Source organism: Tachypleus tridentatus, chromosome 13 (assembly GCF_004210375.1).
Source record: "Tachypleus tridentatus isolate NWPU-2018 chromosome 13, ASM421037v1, whole genome shotgun sequence".
Taxonomy (NCBI): Eukaryota; Metazoa; Arthropoda; class Merostomata; order Xiphosura; family Limulidae; genus Tachypleus; species Tachypleus tridentatus.
In genome coordinates this window covers 129,151,055-129,170,511 of record NC_134837.1, presented here as the reverse complement: position 1 = coordinate 129,170,511, position 19,457 = coordinate 129,151,055, and the positions used below count along the sequence as shown (strand labels likewise).

Genomic DNA, 19,457 nt, shown 5'->3' with positions numbered 1-19,457 from the left:
ACATGTCTTAGCCTGTTTAACTTATGTAAATAGTTTTACATGTCTTAGCCTGTTTGCATTATTCTTATACTTTATTGCGTGTGTGGCTTTTTCGAGAAATCCACAGTTTATGTGCCGTCAAACAAATTATTTATTTCGGGAAACTTGTTACAATGTAAAGCAAAATAATTAGTAAGTTCATTAATACCTCATCATCGTTATAATTAAGATTAACACATTTCGATAGTTAATTAACTTTACCGAATTTATTTTGTATTTATTATATTTGGAAAAAATATTAACACTCACTGCTCTTCAAAATGCAAGCTTTTTTTTTTTTTATTTAGGAGAAAAGTTAGGTCTAATTAAAATGTTTCACATCCATATACTTTAGCACCTCCCATGTCAGTGGGCCCAACATGGCCAGGTGATTAAGGCACTCGACTCCTACTCCGAGCGTAGCGGGGTCGAATCCCTGCTACATCAAACATGTTCGCCCTTTCAGCCGTGGGGGCATTATAATGTAACGGTATTCGTTGGTAAAAGAGTAGCCTCAGCGGTGGTGGTAGATGATGATGACTAGCTGCCTTCCCTCTAGTCTTACACTGCTAAATTAGGGACGGCTAGCGCAGATAGCCCTCGTGTAGCTTCGTGCGAAACTAAAAAACAAACAAACAAACCCCTATCATTTAAAACCAAAATTTTCAAGAAATTGGTGAATTGTTGAAGGATGCCAAATTTCATCGTTTAAGTCAATTTTTATTTTCTTACGGAAATGATTACAACATAGACAACATTTTCGACTTTTCAGTGAATATTAAGAATGGCCAGTGAGATTTCTTTTACACTGTCTTGTCCTTCAGATATTTTATTTAGCTTAACAACATTTCTGCAGTGAAATGAAATGTTATTAATACTAAACGAGTTTTTGTAGTCGTGTATGGCAGCTTACTGTACATAATAACTAGTAAAATACTCCCTAGTGTACTGGTGAAAAATCGTTATATATTATACAATTATTAAATATTTTAATGTTAAAGCAGATTGAAGGAGTAAATTTTAGACCAGAGTAATTTCAATTAGAGTACCGTTTTCGAAAAAGAATTAGAATCCTTGAAACAACTGTAAACCAGTAAAAGGCGCAATAAACAGTTGACTCAGATAAACAAGAAGAGACTTATTAATAAAACAAGAAAAAACCTTACAATTTATTATGTGTTGCAAATGTGGTTATAAGCGTTTGTTTGATTTCTTTAAGCTACAATGAGTTATCTACCGGGTCCACCAAGTAGAACCGGACGTCTAATTTTAGCAAAATAAATACTTATCTTACTGCTGCGACATCTGTGAACTTTTATTGTTTGAGTTCGGTAAAACTTTGCAGATACTTATAACAACTTAATGATACTAATGTATAGTACAAAGCACTGTTTCAGTAAGATGTAGAGAAAATCTTAAATTTGCACTCGAGCGCTTTCAAAAGGTGGACCTTTCTTCTTCATGGGCATGCTGGAAGCTTCCAGCACCTTTCAAAAGGTGGACCTTTCTTCTTCATGGGCATGCTGGAAGCTTCCAGCACCTTTCAAAAGGTGGACCTTTCTTCTTCATGGGCATGCTGGAAGCTTCCAGCACCTTTCAAAAGGTGGACCTTTCTTCTTCATGGGCATGCTGGAAGCTTCCAGCACCTTTCAAAAGGTGGACCTTTCTTCTTCATGGGCATGCTGGAAGCTTCCAGCACCTTTCGAAAGTGCTCGGGATATAGGGCTCCTCTTTCATTTCTATCAAGTCTTCTTGAACCACTGTGGTTTTATAACATCATTAAATTTTCACTCGTAACTTTAATACTCTTTATTAGATTATAATTATTTAAATGTCTAATTATAAACTTTTTACAACTTGAAATTAATGTGATCATTTTAGACTGATTTATTAAAACTGTATACAATATCTGTCTAAAGACAGCATTGTAATGTCAACTGGTTTTTATCTAATGTCAACATAAGCTACAAGTGTAGAATAAACAATTATCGCAACCAACCAACAAAGTTTAGATCTAAATAACCTGTCGGGAGTGACACGTGACATACGTATTGTAGTTAAAATGCTATGAGCGAAAGTCCTACCGGCAAAGACATAGAACAAAATGGTTGTACTTGAAACACTATTATGGTTACTCTTTGCTAGTGAGAAGTATTGGGACATTGACTTGTGATATGATTTGTCGCCAGCATATACTGTATAATTGCAAGTAAGTGTAGAAAACTTCAATATTAAACTTAAATATTATAATTAGCATCTTTCAGAGTATGATGCGAATGTGTAGAAAAACGGTAATCTTACAATACCATTGGATTACAGTCTTAGAATATTTATCAAAACCATATGAATAACTAACTGGAGAACCCGTCTCCTGGACGGAATTTATTTAAATTCATGATTAATGAAAGATTACCTTAGGATATAAAAGTTGTTTACCTTAAATGTCATTGTAAGAAACGTCCATAGAAACAGCAAAACATAAAAAGTGAAACTGTAACTTTGCGTGTATCCCCGTATGGACCCAAAGATCCATAACGCCAAAGTTGGTAAAAATCCATCAACAGGGGCAGAGTTGTGATGAAAACCACAAAAATCAAAACTGATCATTTTTATGAATATTTCCATGTACCCAATGAACCTCCACACCAAACTGGTAAAGATCTATTCGAACCATGTGAAGAAGGTACATGGACATACAGCAACAGAACTATTATATTTATTATATATTCTATTTTTGAAGTTGATTTAATTACATATATTAAAATGAATTCTGAAACTGTATGATATTGTTCAGTTGAAATTACTTCCGCTGTTCTTGTTAATATATATATATATATATTTAAATACATTTATATTTGGTGCAACTTGTAATCTTATTTATTATTGCATTAGTTTGGCCTAGCATGGCGTGGTTGTTAGTGTGCTCAACTCACAATCCGTGGATGGCGGGATCAAAACTTAACTTCGAACGTGCTTGCACTTTCATCCGTAGAGATGTTATTATAAGGCTAAATTTCACTATTCAACAATAATAATCCGCCTTCCCTCCGGTCTATCACTAAATCATTCGGAATAGGAGTCATTTTAACCAAAAAGAACTGAAAACAATCATATATGATTTAATGTAAAATAGATTTCATTTAACCCTAATTAATAAAGTGGTTAGAAAAATTAAAGTAGCGTTAGCACCCATTCAAAAGTGTGCTTTTATTTGCTCATAAAAGCTGTTTATGTGGTTAGAAATAGTTTGAATTAAGATAAAAGATTAGGAATAGGAACAAATATTCCAGAAATTTCCATTTAAGTAGTTTTATATCAGCACTTAGAATATAAATATTTTCATTTCAATTATAAATTACAACACTCTTATGTTACCTATCATTTTATGTCCTTGCTGCAGTCGACATTACATTCATTCATTAATTCTTCACGTAAAACAACCTATAAAAGAGGATATACAGTAAACGTTATGTAAAATAATTCAAAACATTACAAACATATTGATTTGTAGAGTGAACGAAGTGTTTCTAAGGTGAATTTTGACATTTTTTGAAGAAAGAGAAAAAAAAGAGAAAACTTAACATGGTAAGAATTCTGTTTGTAATTAAGCACAAAGCTACACAATTGAATACGTATGCTCTGACCACCATTGGTATTGAAACTCGGTTTTTAGCTTTGTAAGTTTGCAGTCTTACCACTGCGCCACTTTTGGACATCTGTTTGAAGAAAAATAAAATAATGTCATAGGTGTCTGCTCTTCTAAACATGAGTGTCCAGAATCAATCGTTTACCTTCTACCTCGTTTATTAAAATGTTTTTTCTTTTCATGGATTTATGTCTTACAATCGTTTTGATTAGGAAAAAGCTGTAAAGAGGATCACAAAAGGATGCAAAGATCTTGGAATCGAAGGACTTCTTGTTCATCACGTCTGGTGGTTTCATTCCACTAGAAGATGCAGTGCAGCGACGGAAACAGAGAAGGACATGATCCAAAATGTCAGTTCCTGTGTGTATTGCTTTTTAAATAATATTCAAAATTTAAAGATATTAACATTATAATTTACAAAAATTAAACCATCAAAAATGGAGACTTGGACCAAAGGGTCCAATGCCCAGAAGAATTTAGATGTGAGAAGAAATCGGAGTACCCGAAACAAAAAAGCACTTTCACAGGACAGATGCTGAATAATCTTTGGCCATGGAAGGAAGCATGATGGTTAAGAAAAAGAAAAAAGCATAGAGTATAATTTTTAAACAGGTGTGGGTAGGTGTACGTTAGTTTACATTACAGATTGTATGGTGATGTGTGTTTGAAGGGAGCGCTCGTAATAGCATCAAGGGAAGCTGTTTGTTTATTTGTTTTTGAGCTTTATCGTTACATTCGCGAGCAAAAATGATAAGTATATATATATATATATTTTTTTTTTCTAAATTGGGAGGTTGCTAATTTTGTGTAGATATTTCATGGGAGAGAATTTTGGAAGCCTTGATACTAATTGGATTGCTCTATTTTGTTGAAATTAGTTTTTGATTATATTTTCTGACAACTTGAATGTTATGTGACAACCGTATTTGATGAGTAGGATTGTGAACAATAAAGAGGAACTCGCAATTAAAGATACCTTGGGTATTAAAGATTTGACATTTTTGTTGAATAACAATTTTGCAGCTTGTGAAATGATAGTAAAATGCGTTTTCTTGTTTTGTCTGATTGTTTTTTATATAAGAGCAAAGCTAAACAATGGACTATCTGAGCTCTGCTCACCAGGGTTATCGAAACCCAGTTTCATGGACATCTCAGTGTGTTACTGGAAGGGGGTAAGTTATTTGGGACTTTTAAATGTATACCTTTTCCTCTAACAATCGTCATTTGGAATGCAGAAGACTGTTAACGTGATTAGGGAAAGACTGTCTAGACAGAACACAGAGATCTATATGTGGTAGTCAAACATTGGACAGCAGCATATGTTAGAATTGGAAGAGGACACAACAACTTCCCTGCCTCAGGATAATAAATGCTGTTAATGTTCAGTACCTTGTTCTCCTTTTCTTTTTAGGGCATGAACAAAATACGAGAAGTTGGAATCTTTCGAGCTAATGCAGTGTGGATCTCATACACATAGCTATAGTGGCCTTTGCCATCTCAACGAGCATACACTGAAGAACCATAACAAGATGACTTGGAGTGTACAAACCAAGAGAGAATAGTTTATACATCCTCCTATTATATTTTACATTCATAGTGACATAGTAGTGAAATATCAAAATAAGAACATTGGTATGCCTCTTTATACAATCTTTTCAAATGGGAATTTATCAAACACCTGAAACGTTTTGGTTGGAGAAATCAGCAAGACAAACCATCTCCTTAATGTTAAATACCTTCCTTTCAATGATCCCATCTTTTGTGGAATTCAACGTTACATGGAAGTAGCCACAATAACTATATCCATCAGACACATTAATTTCAAAGGAAGTTTGATATTCTGTGGTCATGCTGGTTTGATTAAGATATTCCAGAATGTAATTTTTTGAGTGCTAAGACGTGTCTCTAATCCCTTCTAGGTAAAAAGGCGAGACACCTGTCCTATATTTAGTATTTTCTTTTCCTTCCCATTTTGTAGATTATCCATAAGAAAATATTCAGTCTTTGCTGATACTATCCACTATAGAGTCATATAAGTAGATGCATTATACTATTGCAACTAGGATAATGTAGCCATATCATGGCTTCAAGAGCATTATATCTTAACATTGGAACCAAACATGATTCTCACAAAATCTGTTGAATATGTCTAACACTTACACTGGGCTCACCATGACCAACCATTTGACGTTAAGGGACCACCAAAACGCCAACAATTGTGGATGTATGTTTGGGTTCCAGAGGAGGTAATCTGTAAAGGCAAAACCTCCTTTTCAGAGATCCCTTCCATGTACAGATATCCACACTGAGAGAACATATTACACACTCAAAAGAGATTGAGATAACGGAATTAAATGATGTCAAAGACAAAATCAGCAAGGTGATCGCTGAGAAGGACCTTTACAGCAATCATATCAGTAAAAGTTTAAGATCTAGGAGAGAACTTTCCTATCTCTAGCTACCATTCCAATAAGTTGCTATGCCTTGACCTAGATGCATCCTTTAATCTCATGTCTGCCTTTCTGTATAGAAAGTCTTCTCCATGTATACTTAGACTAGTGTACTCAATGCAGTGTTAACAAGTCTGGAAGTTTACCCTCTCATAGAGGGTCGTAAATCGAAGCTTCACCTTCCTTACTATTCTGTGTTATTTTCTGGTTTAAGGATTTCTTTCACATAAGTCAAATAACGCGCATGAACTGGAGGTTTATCTCTGATTTCTTACGTCAAAATTTGTTTTAAGAATGCGAACCTAATTTTCAAACAAAGCAAAGTAACAAGTTAAGCCTCGTTTGCACATTAAATGTTATTCTGAACGCGATCTACGGGGAACGAATGCTAAGTGAAGAAAACCTTGAGTTATTATTTAATTCACTTACAGAAATGAACAGTCTTTTACTTCTAGACATTATTCTCTTTCTCCAAAAAATTAAATTAATGACTAATTAGTGAACAAAGAGAAGCAAATTTAAAATGCTTAAGCTTAAGTGACTTTTCATGTCTAAACTCAACTGAGTTTGTTTTTGGAATTTCGCACAAAGCTACTCGAGGGCTATCTGTGCTAGCCGTCCCTAATTTAGCAGTGTAAGACTAGAGGGAAGGCAGCTAGTCATCACCACCCACCGCCAACTCTTGGGCTACTCTTTACCAACGAATAGTGGGATTGACCGTCACATTATACACCCCCACGGCTGGGAGGGCGAGCATGTTTAGCGCGACGCGGGCGCGAACCCGCGACCCTCGGATTACGAGTCGCACGCCTTACGCGCTAGGCCATGCCAGGCCAAACTCAACTGAAACAAAATATAGAACTTTAAAACACATGACGTGTTAACTGGGTGAGTACAAAATATGTAGTGCTTTACTGCACCAACCATTTAAATTATAAAGCATTTGGTTTATCACATTAAATTTACTTCACTCATAATTATTAAAGATCACCAGATAGATGTTTACACGTGTTAATGCATAAGGTTTTAAAAGGTTTTGCGGTAGATTTTTCTTCTTAAAATATAATTTAATAGATTTTTGGTAATGTAGCTATACCACAGTGAATATTTAATTTATTCTAATAATATGAGCGTACAGTTATGTACTTACTAAGTAAGAATGTCGATTTTATAAATGAAAATTTTATGAACATCTATTTTACAGAATCTAGAATTAGAGACATACAAAGGTGTTGTTTTTTTGTTGTTAAGTATAAAACTACACAATGGGCACTTGTTGTACCCATCATGGGTATGGAAATCCAGTCTTATTGTTTTGCTACTTGGGGGCTTATAGATATATATAAAACAACTAACCAAACAGATATTAGCCTAACAGTACCTAATGTTTTGGTGGTTAAAAACAGTTCATCTTCAGTTAAAGCTATCTAGATGTGCATGTAAGTGTTCAGAATTTTGTTTTTCGAGAATATTCGAACAAGTAGATTTTTACCTCTTGTGAAACATCTTTTTTTTTTTTTCTCAAAATAAATCCCTGTTTTTCTCGTGTTTTTATTGTACAAAAATGTGATTTATTCCACCATTTTGATGTTCCTATAGAAACAAAAACAACTAACCAGAATCAGTCTAATTTTTACTCATTGTCTCAACTAATAAATGGTATTTTTGACGATTCCATGGTGGATCTAACCTCTATGACTGATCCCAACCAGTATAGCATGAAATTTATATTTGACACTTATCATTGGCCAGTTTTACTGTTCTGTTTATCACCCTTGTTGCCAAGTGATTTTTAAGAAACAGTAGACTGAGGTTTTACAAAAAAAAAAAAAGGAAACAGAGTCATTTACTAACTTTAACCAATTTTTTTCTTTGTCTATTGTTAAACATGAAAATTCTGATAATTTCGTTCTTGATACAACTAGTATCGTATATGTATTTTGCTACAGTTAAGCTGTAAATATGATCTGATATTGTACATTTATTATTATTATTAGTATCTTTATTATTCTTATAATTGAATGTGAAGTCATAATAAACAAAACTATAAAAACAAGTTACTAACTCTATTATTATCTACAAATGGTGCTCAATATTGTTGACATTGAACATTAATGTAATATGGAGAAATTAATTTTATTTCAAGCTATATGTAACCCCCAAGTGACACAGCAGTATGTCTGCGGGTTTATAACACTACAAACCGGATTTCCATACCCATGGCGAGCAAACCACATATTACCAATTGTGTAGCTTTGTGCTTAATTACAGACCAATACAAACGAGCTATATATGCATGTCAGTCCATTGGGGTAAAAATATTGGATAAATGTAAAGATTCGTGAGCTTAAGAATCAAGAATTTACTATGTGTCTATGCAAAATAAACCTTGAAAGCTATAACTGTAATAAACGCTAATCATTCGGGAAGCTACAGATATTTGACCTCTTGGTAAACATTCTTACGTTTACATATTTGAATATTATAAACTGTTTAACCTCAGTAAATTAACTTCTGACCTAATTGTTTCTACGAGGACATTACCATCTTCGTCGGTTAAAAGTCAGCATGTAAACGGCGTGAGATTGGACAGAAGCAGCTATCCATTAAGAAAACTGTATTAATATCAACTTGAAACTAATTCGCTCGTCGTGAACCGCCGATAAAATATTCAGTTCTAAACCAGATAGAAGACTGAATAGTATTTGTAACTATGTACAACTTTTGTATATAAATCATTATTTGTTATAACTATTTGTAATAACCATTATTATAATTTGTGTTATTGTTTGTATATTAAAATATATTTGTGCTAATAAAGAAAACTGTGTGTGTCAATTTTGTTTCTAGGGACCATAACTTTGATACATATTGACATTGAATTAACTGCTGAATTTAAATTACAATTTAACTCATTTTCAGGATATTTGTGTTCTAAGTTACATGTTTAAAGTTACATGAACTACTTTACTTTTGTACATTCAAATTTGTGAGACTCAGGAAATAATAGCTTTGATTTTACCTCAAGTGTAAACAAGCTCGAGTGTTTCATATTATTCCTACTTTCCATATACACTGTATATGTATATACATATATATATATATTATTTTTAAAGATTTTTAATAACGAAATTAAAATATAACAATTAAAAACTTTTCAACTTAACCCCATAGACATTCTGGTAAATAAAATATCGATTGTTCAAGACCAAGTAATGGACAATAAACCATATGTTTGTCATATTTCATCACACCATCTGATGCTGTTTTTATTAGAAACACCTAACATCTCCCACTGTGATTCACTGCTTTTGATAATACGACGAATCGCAAAACTAAAACGAAACAGATCTTAGAAACTGTTAAGATAAACGAAAAATTTTTTTTTTGTTTGTAATTAAGCACAAAGCTACACGATGGGTTGTCTGTGCTTCGCCCACCACGGGTATCAAAAACCGGTTTTTAGCTTTGCAAGTCTGAACACATGCCGCTGTGCCTCTGAATGGAGAGATAAAAAATTGTAGCACTCATTTCATTGTATATTTTTTAACTTTTTCATTTTGTTTTTCATTGACGATTTTATATAGAAGGTTCTAGATGTTTTGCAAATAAAATACTAAAGTTGAGAGATGAAAAATCTATTTTTATTCTTACTTTAAAATTGTCTTTCACTCGAACTAACTCAGTAATATAATGTAATTTCATATGTTTTATAAGAAAAAATCAGTTTTTTTCTGTCTATAACAGACTTGGTGTCTTTACTGAATGTTTGAGAAATTTAGTGAAGAAACATACCGCACATTCAGAGTTATCGCAATATAAATATGTAATTATTTCACTAATACAACATTACTGTTATATTTAAGTAGATTTATAATCAATAAATAACGTTAATAGTGAGTAAAAATTATTGGTTATTTATTGAGTGAAAGAAAAAATATTGACACATAAAATTTGCAGTGACATACTAATGTGTAATGTATTTAATTAATTATTCCCATGCACACTAGAAAAAGTAGTAATTATTATCCACATATAAAGAATAATATCAAAGCATTGTATATACCAGTTTCATACTGCTACAAAAATAAGTAATTGTAAAACATGTTCCAGGAGAAACTTGTATCTTGTTAAGTTTAACGAAACAGAAACCTCATATGAACAAAATTGGCGTCCCAATTCAGTTCGCAAGTTCCATCAAAGTTTGGTTTTTCACCGGCAGGTAAAGCCACGGTAAATCGTTGAAGTATAAATACAAAATACAGAAACATTTCAACTATGGCCAACTTCTCACCAGGACAAGAGCGTTTACCTTTAGAAGAACAGTAAACAAATATTGATGTTTTTTTTTCTGATATAACAGTCACACATTTGTGGTAGAATGAGCTAACATTTAAGCAATCTAGGACAACATCATTATAACATTTTAAATTGTTTTCTTCTTTGTTTCACAATACTTACAAAAAGTTAGGTACTGGTTATCTGTGCTTACACTCTATATTTATCTATCGAAAGTTTGGTGTTTGAACAGAATTTCAGGTTTCAGCATTCTACCTTTCTTTTAGTTAACTTTACAATATTACCCTTATGACAATATTACAATACAGTAACACTTTAGAATTGAAATTCTGGTTCTATTCGATTTGCTTGTAAGGAAACTAGTAAAATAAAAATTTATTCTAGACTCAAAGTCGAGATGGCTTAGTGAGCTGGGTGATCATCAACCACATCAAGTGATATGTCCACTTCCATTCCTACCTTCTTTGGTTAGTTTTTATTTCTTTTCAAATTCACTATCTAGCTCTACACAGTTTATTGTTGTTGTTTTTTATCAAGCGATTCATTTTTCCGTAATACCTGTTTGTTTACTTTGTTTTACAACATATACATAGATGAGTTATTAGTTTGTAGGGTGTATTCTAACTCTTTATAAAATTTGCATAGAGTGAAATCAAAATAAGTAGTTGAAGATCGTGAATATTATTTTGCTTTATCAAAGTTACTTCTACAACAAGACAGACGTCAGGACTGTTGAAAATAAAAACTCTGAGTTTTGGTTTTTTGAATGCTCTAGATAGCTGAAAAGCGGTATATACACCAGAGATAGAGTGACAACGCCATGGCGACACCTCATATCTATTTACGGACGTCCGTACCATCCCTACATAGAGTGGTAAGGTTATTTCCAGTACTGTCATAATTAGCAACAGACTCTGAATATTCCTCAAGATTTATAGAATTTGAGTTTGGAATAATTGCTTATTGATTGAGATCACGTTTAATGATCTTAAAATAATACTTGTTTGAAAGCATGATTATTGTACAGTTGTTGGTTCAAAAGACAGTTTGTAAAGGTTCGTTTCCGAATTTCGCGCAAAGCTATACCTGCGATAGCCGTCTCTAATTTAGCAGTGTAAAACTAGAGGTTTTTGTAAATTTCAACAAAATTAGTAACATTGTTCAATTTGCAATTGACCAAGAGGGAAATAATTACATCATCACCATCCACTGCCAACTCTTGGGCTACTCTTTTACCAACGAATAGGATGATTAACCGTCATATTATAACGCCCTCAAGGCTGAAAAGGCGAGTATGTTTGATGTAACGGGTATTCGAACCCACAACCCTTAGATTACGAGTCTAACGCCTTAACCACCTGGTCATGCCTGGCCTAGTTTGTAAAGGCTGTGAATACCACCAACTGACATATCCTTATCTATAAAACAGTCAGTAGCTTTATCTATGTCATATTATATACTGACAACTGAAACCAGGGAGGATTAGTGTTGAAATATTATGTTCTGCAAGTGTTTTGGTTTTTGTAAATTTCAACAAAATTAGTAACATTGTTCAATTTGCAATTGACCAAGAAGGAAATAAATACATCATGAAGAGGGAAGAATTTTAGTGATGACACTGTGTTAACATTAATTTACCTGAAATACAAAGTTAGAGAATACGGAAAATAACATACTCGTTAAAAAATACCTACAATTTAAAAAATAAATTTAAATACTGTTCTCTTATATAATTATTAAATAACTATTTTATAATTATTAAATACTATTTTATAATTATTAAATACTATTTTATACTTCATTGTAGTTGATACTTGTTATTTAGTAAATGATATGAGACAAGTACTCTATTATAGTAACACTTAGTCTCACTGAAGTTTACTTAAAACATGTATATAAACACATACATTACTTCACAATAAGTACTTATTGAAAACCATACAAGGAGGCTTAAGAAAACTTAAAAAAACAAAGTAACGTAATTTTTCAGATTTGAGCAAGATATATGAAATAATATTAAAATTGTCCAGAAATGAAGAAAACACAGAGAAGGATATCATAACACTGATATTATATAAAAATAGCAAACAGTAGTAAAGATGCAGGTAACTTTACGTGCATTTATATTGACAAACGCCTTAAAAAAAAGATCCAATTATGTAATAAATGGAGTAATATAAAGGAACAAGTACATTATTCTAATAAACTCACCGATAGAAAATGGAATGAAATGTTCAGATTTCACGAAGGTAGTACCATCTTCACTAAGGAAATGTTCTGGAAAAAATTCACAGGGGTTCTTCCAGTATCTAGGGTCGTGGTGGACAGCCCATATGTTGTTTATGACAATTGTTCCTTTAGGGATACTGTAACCTTGAAGAAGTGTGTCTTCCCTTGTACTTGAAGATACAGACATTTTGTTTCTTTTACTCGCTGTTTATATATTTATTTTTAATGCTCCTTCATTTATCTGCTTGTTTAATTTTATTTGTACATTTTCAGATGTATACGTATAATGATTTATGAGATTAACTTATGTAACTCATATAGAATTTCGTAACTTCTCAAATACATTTAATACAAATAACTGAATATAAACACGCAACTTAAGTTTATCGATTGAATACAGCAATATAAAAGGAAATTAATATCGCTCTTATATTTAGTTAATAGTTTTGGTACCAATACGTATCGTCCATGTGAGTATGACCAATGAAACGGATATAACTAAAAAACAACAACAAACGGTTACATTTTTTTGAATTTAAGGTTTGGTTTTGAATTTCGCTCAAAGCTACACGAGGGCTATCTGCGCTAGCCGTCCCTAATTTAGTAGTGTAAGACAAGAGGGAAGGCTGTTCAGCTAGTCATCATCACCCACCGTCAACTTTTGGCCTACGTTTTTAACCAACGAATAGTGGGATTGATCGTAACATTATAACGCCCCCACGGCTGAAAGGGGCAACCATGTTTAGTGTGACGGAGATTCGAACCCTCGACCGTCGGATTACGAGTCGAGTGCCTGGCTGTGAGTTGTCGGTGGGTGGTGATGAGTAGCTGCCTTCCCTATAGTCGTATACTGCAAAATAAGAGACAGCTAGCGCAGATAGCCCTTGTGAAGCTTTGCGTCAAATTCCAAATGAAAAACAAATTGATTTAACAATGTTATATCGATTTCACAATGGATGAGCGGTTTGCTTTACGGACCTTGCATTATTAAAATACGTTTATCGATTTCAGCATTGTGTAGGTTTACATTAAAAACCAAACATAAGTTTCACAAGTATCTTCTTCTCATCTTCATGTTGCTATGATACTTGGCACCTGTCTATTTGTTTTATTTTTCAAGATTTTCTTAGTTTTTATAATTTAATATAAAGTGTTACAACAATAACCACAATGAAGATATGTTGATTCTCAAATTTTGATTCTGTATGGAAAACTTATTTGCTACCTAACACAGTTTACTTGTATAATTAATATATAAAATTGAAATACTAATTATCTAAATACCAAATAGAAAAAAATCTAAAAATACTCTTTGTTTCTGACAATTAAGAAAAACGTATGACAAACAACCAATTAACGCCATTTCACGTTTATTACGGGATATCACTCATTATTCCCTCATCAAGATCTTGATTTAGTCAATTTATTCGTATTTTAGACCAAACCATGTTGACCAAAATGGTGTGTCCGCCGCGGGGAATAGAATACCGGATCTTAGTGTGGTAAGTTTGTAAACAACTCGCTGTCCCAACAGATGATTATTTGATTTGTTTTATTTTCATTTTGCGCAAAGCTATGCCGTCCGTCACTTAGCAGTGGTAGACTAAAGCAGCCATTTTCAACGGGGCCCCTGACACATTTGAAGAGGGACACAGACTAAAAACTGTGAGAAGAAGAGCCCCCTGGTAACTGAATACAGTATTTTATTGTCCGTGTTTCAGGTCACCCAATATTGCTGACACTCTTTTTCGCCAAGAAACTCGTGGGTAGAATTATTTCTTACCGCTGTAGTACAGTGTTGAGCCTTGAATTGTTAAATTTCACCATTCTAGTGTGTAGTGTCGTCAGTTCAGCCAGTTTCAAAAATATTTTTGGATAAAAAGTGAACTGCCGAATAGATTACCAACACTGTGGGGAAAAAGACCAAAGATATTTACTTGCCTTTCCCTCAACATATTTTGTTGAATGTGGATTCAACATGGTAGTTTCCTTGACAAAATCCAGGAACGAAATTGATATCACGCGACAAGAGGTGACCTTCAACTGTCATTGTCTAATTTGAAGCTCGATATCATGGAATTAACAGAAAAGCACGAAGCTCGAGGATTGAATTAGGCCTGTTATAGGCTTAATTTCACACAGTCTTTTTTTAAGTTTTGTCCAGTATGTCGGAATGTTCAAGTCTTTTCTTGTGTTAAAAAATAAATGATTTTATGTCTATTTGTTCGTGTTGTATCCTTTTAACAGGGAACTCTGGAACCTGAGAAGAGCTTTTAAGGGAGCCGTGGCCACAAAAAGGTTGAGAATGGGTAGACTAAATGAACGGTAACTAATCAACACCATCAAAGGCAACTCATGGGCTATTCTTTATAAACTAATAGTAGCGTAAGGACTTAATATTTTATACTAGGTTGTTGCTATAGTAAGAAACAGAGTTTATCTGTAAAGAAATATGTAACTCAAACTGGAGATTGATACTAAACCATTAAAAATGTTACGAGACCCCAGAGAATTAAATTTAATATGTTTAAAGCTGACATTATATAGGATCAAAATATGAAACATAAACATGAGATGTTTCATATCATATTTTAATTTCCGTTAATTAAAACTAAAAAAAAGTATTTTAAAGTTCTGTCTGCTAATTAAAATACTGATTTCTTCACAGTTTTGTTTATTTTAAAACTATCTGTCGTGTCCAATACGTGGAAAAGAACACCGAATTTTAGCGTTGTAAATCCGTTGTATCAGCGGGTACCAGAAAGAATAGTTAAAAATACAATATGAAAAAATTCAAAGTTAGATTCAATTTGATGAAGTATTTCAGACAGAGCTTTGTTTGTGAGATATTTGCGATAAATAAAGTCATGCTACGTAACAGTTTTATTGTAAGTTAGTTTTAAATTTTAATACCATTCAGGGATTTAGCTATTACCAAAAAGCCCCAACAGGGCCAGGTGAGTTAAGGTGTCTGACTCGTAATCTGAAGGTCGCGGGTTCGAATCTCTGTCGTATCAAACATGCTCGCCCTTTCAGCCGTGGGGGCGTTATAATGTGTCAGTCAATTCCACTATTCGTTGGTAAAAGAGTAGCTCAAGAGTTGGCGGTGGGTGGTGATAAATAGCTGCCTTCCCTCTAGTCTTACACTGCTAAATTAGGGACGGCTAGAGCATATCTCTCTCGCGTAGCTTTACGCGAAATTCAAAACCCAAACAATCAAACTATTACCAAAAAATCTTTAGAAACTAAAGGAAGAGAACATATAATACGATATAATATTGTTATAATATAAGACACTTTATCCTAGTTAATAAACTGAATTAGAACAATTACTTTACATTACGTTATTTATCCAAATTAACAGGTGACATTGTGTCCCAACTATTATTTTGTGTTATAATATTAATTGCTATCTCTAAATAAGCATTCCTTACTTATTTTATTTAAATAGCTTACACGTTTTACGTGTTTATTTCTGATGCTGTTTTGCAAGGTTCTCGCTGATTATTGAAGTCATTAGCAGCATGCCCAGTGTTTGGGGAAAATTGCAGTCATTAGCAGCATGCCCAGTGTTTGGGGAAAATTGCAGTTATTAGCAGCACGCCCAGTGTTTGGGGAAAATTGAAGCCATTAGCAACATGCCCAGTGTTTGGGGAAAATTGAAGCCATTAGCAACATGCCCAGTGTTTGGGGAAAATTGCTCTAGCCGCTAAGGAATAGTCTCAAATAGCATCACTTGTGTCGTTTGTAAAAATTATTCGCAAGTGACGCATAAAATAATCACTTATGTTTGAAGAATTAGACTCTTCCCATGACCTCTGTAGGCATTTAGTGTAAGTGTTAAGTAATTATTCAATCCCGGACCCGTTTATACTCTCGTTCCTAAGGCATGTGCCCGGCCTTTGAAGATGACCAAGTAAGGTTTAAACGTTGTTCTCTGCTTATCAATAAAAGTGTTAATACCCATACCAACTGTTCTGAGATACATTTTTATTTCAAGTGGGTTTCTCGTCATGAAGAATATTAATAACTGAATTTTATCTAGTGACGTTTGATGTGATGTTAACGGAAGAAATAAACTTGAAAAATTATTTTAAGAAGACGAAAATACTTACTATCTTAACAGACCGAAAGGTGTTATAGTGTGCCATCTTTGAACTTCATAAAGAACAGCCAGAGTGTAGTGAAGGTGTACATGGTCAGTCCAGGATGGTGACCTTTCTCTACCAATAACACTGTCTATCTCATTTTGAACTCGTTTCTGAACATCCGGATATGCGGCCATAGTTAAGAAACACCACTCTATTCCTGTACGCACTGTACTACTGCCTCCAAGAAACCAGGCATGAACATTTCCGCACAACATGTCATCTAAAACACATTGATGAGTGTCACATGTAAGTATACATGTTAAATGCATGTTTGTGTCCTCTGAGCTTTTCTTTTTAAAGTTGTTTAGCCTTACAATTCAGATTGAAACAAATATAATATATGTTATAAAGCGTCGATTAATTTCGTTTGAGTTTGGGCACAGTGAACTATTGTAAACCTTATTTACAGATGTGCGTGTGAGATAATGCATTACTATTTTATGTGAAATACACTGTTGTTCCTTAGTACACTAAATTTACTGGAGCTGCGTGAAATAAAGCATTACACTGCACAACAACTGTTTTTTGAAAAGTTTTGCTTCTTGAAAAGTTTTTGCTGATTGTGACAGGTACCCAGTGTTACAAATATAAGTCAAGAGCAGTCATTGAGCGTCTCCGATGAACAAGCGTTTTCTCGCCACAAATATAGCAGAATATATCGCGGCTGTTGCAACACTGACGAGACATACTGACCGACACCAATCATCCAGTAAAACGTCGATAACATGTAACTTACTTTATACAGTGCTACTGAGGCAATGATATATTTTGAAACAATACGTACACACTATAAAGTCTATATTAATCCAATGAGCAGCATCTGTGTATGCAAGCCACTTTTATAGCCTGCTGAGACAGTGTCAAGCTGGATCCGGCCTGCCCAGGCTGCATACTTCCACAGAACAACTTACAACCTGGTCTGATATCATGCCTGGACATGCCCAGACTGCACAAAACATTGTTCATAGGTCTCTTACAGAAATGAAATTTTGGACCCAAATATAAGAAAAAAACATAACAAAACTGAAGATTTCGATTAAACGGTACGTGATGGGCAAATTTGGATGTGATTTTCGTGATCAGCAGCCAAAAATCTATAAGGAACACCCAACAGTGTTCAAGAAGCAAAAACTTTGTTGTGCAGTGTAATTTACATTGTTATTACTTGGTAAAGTAACTTGGGTGAAGCTGAGTAACCTGCATTGTTATAGTCTATATCTAATGCCATTATGTTAAACACTGTCAAATATTTATGAAAATCAAGAAAAAAATTCCTGTTATGGCTTGAATGTCGTTGAATGATTTAAAAACCAATTCTGTGAGTCGTGTTTAATGACCCATGATCTGTCTGTTTATGTGACAAATGTTTTGCATGTTTTAGAGTTTTTTTCGCTACATTACATTCAAATAGTTGTAATGGTTAGAGATATTGGCTGCCAAGTACAGGGGAGTAACTGTGATAAATGTTTTCTGTTTTTTCAGGTATCTGAAAGGTATCCTTTTAGAAGTGACATGTTTATGAAATTGGTTAAACGACTCAGTAGAGTTTCTGTAGCCTGTTAACAGTGACAGTTTTAAGAAATTGGTTAAACGACTAAGTAGAGTTTCTGTAGTCTGTTAGCAGTGACACTTTTAAGAAATTGGTTAAACAACTAAGTAGAGTTTCTGTAGCCTGTTAGTAGTGACAGTTTTAAGAAATTGGTTAAACGACTAAGTAGAGTTTCTGTAGCCTGTAGTAGTGACAGTTTTAAGAAATTGGTTAAACGACTAAGTAGAGTTTCTGTAGCCTGTTAGTAGTGACAGTTTTAAGAAATTGGTTAAACGACTAAGTAGAGTTTCTGTAGTCTGTTAGCAGTGACACTTTTAAGAAATTGGTTAAACAACTAAGTAGAGTTTCTGCAGCCTGTTAGTAGTGACAGTTTTAAGAAATTGGTTAAACGACTAAGTAGAGTTTCTGTAGCCTGTAGTAGTGACAGTTTTAAAAAATTGGTTAAACGGCTAAGTTGAGTTTCTGTGGCCTGTTAGTAGTGATAGTTTTAAGAAATTGGTTAAATGGCTAAGTTAGAGTTTTTAAGAAATTGGTTAAATGGCTGTAGCCTGTTAGTAGTGATAGTTTTAAGAAATTGGTTAAAAAAATTGGTTAAACGACTAAGTAGGCTAAGTAGAGTTTCTGTAGCCTGTTAGTAGTGACAGTTTTAAGAAATTGGTTAAATGGCTAAGTAGAGTTTCTGTAGCCTGTTAGTAGTGATAGTTTTAAGACAGTGATAGTTTTAAGAAATTGGTTAAACCACTAAGTAGAGTTTCTGTAATTTAGTAGTGATTTTTAAAAATTGGTTAAATGTAGAGTTTCTGTAGCCTGTTAGTAGTGATAGTTTTAAGAAATTGGTTAAATGGCTAAGTAGAGTTTCTGTAGCCTGTTAGTAGTGATAGTTTTAAGAAATTGGTTAAACCACTAAGTAGAGTTTCTGTAGCCTGTTAGTAGTGATAGTTTTAAGAAATTGGTTAAATGGCTAAGTAGAGTTTCTGTAGCCTGTTAGTAGTGATAGTTTTAAGAAATTGGTTAAATGGCTAAGTAGAGTTTCTGTAGCCTGTAGTAGTGACAGTTTTAAAAAATTGGTTAAACCACTAAGTAGAGTTTCTGTAGCCTGTTAGTAGTGATAGTTT

The 19,457-nt window shown here is 33.6% G+C and overlaps 1 protein-coding gene across 3 annotated transcripts in view; it reads right to left on the bottom strand.

The window, feature by feature from the left end:
• Window positions 1-202: 202 nt before the first annotated feature.
• The window catches only part of LOC143237140 (cytochrome P450 2U1-like), a 31,258-nt gene continuing 12,003 nt past the window's right edge, over window positions 203-19,457 (bottom strand). For 2 of the 3 annotated variants that reach the window (XM_076476061.1, XM_076476059.1), the window contains exons 6-8: window positions 16,758-17,013; window positions 12,625-12,812; window positions 9,738-10,426 (exon numbers count right to left, since the gene is read on the bottom strand). In XM_076476061.1, the coding sequence (XP_076332176.1) occupies window positions 10,251-10,426; window positions 12,625-12,812; window positions 16,758-17,013 (620 nt within the window). In that variant the 3' untranslated portion in view covers window positions 9,738-10,250. Of the gene's footprint in view, window positions 639-9,737; window positions 10,427-12,624; window positions 12,813-16,757; window positions 17,014-19,457 lie in introns of those variants that run through there. The other variant, XM_076476060.1, reaches the window with a different exon arrangement.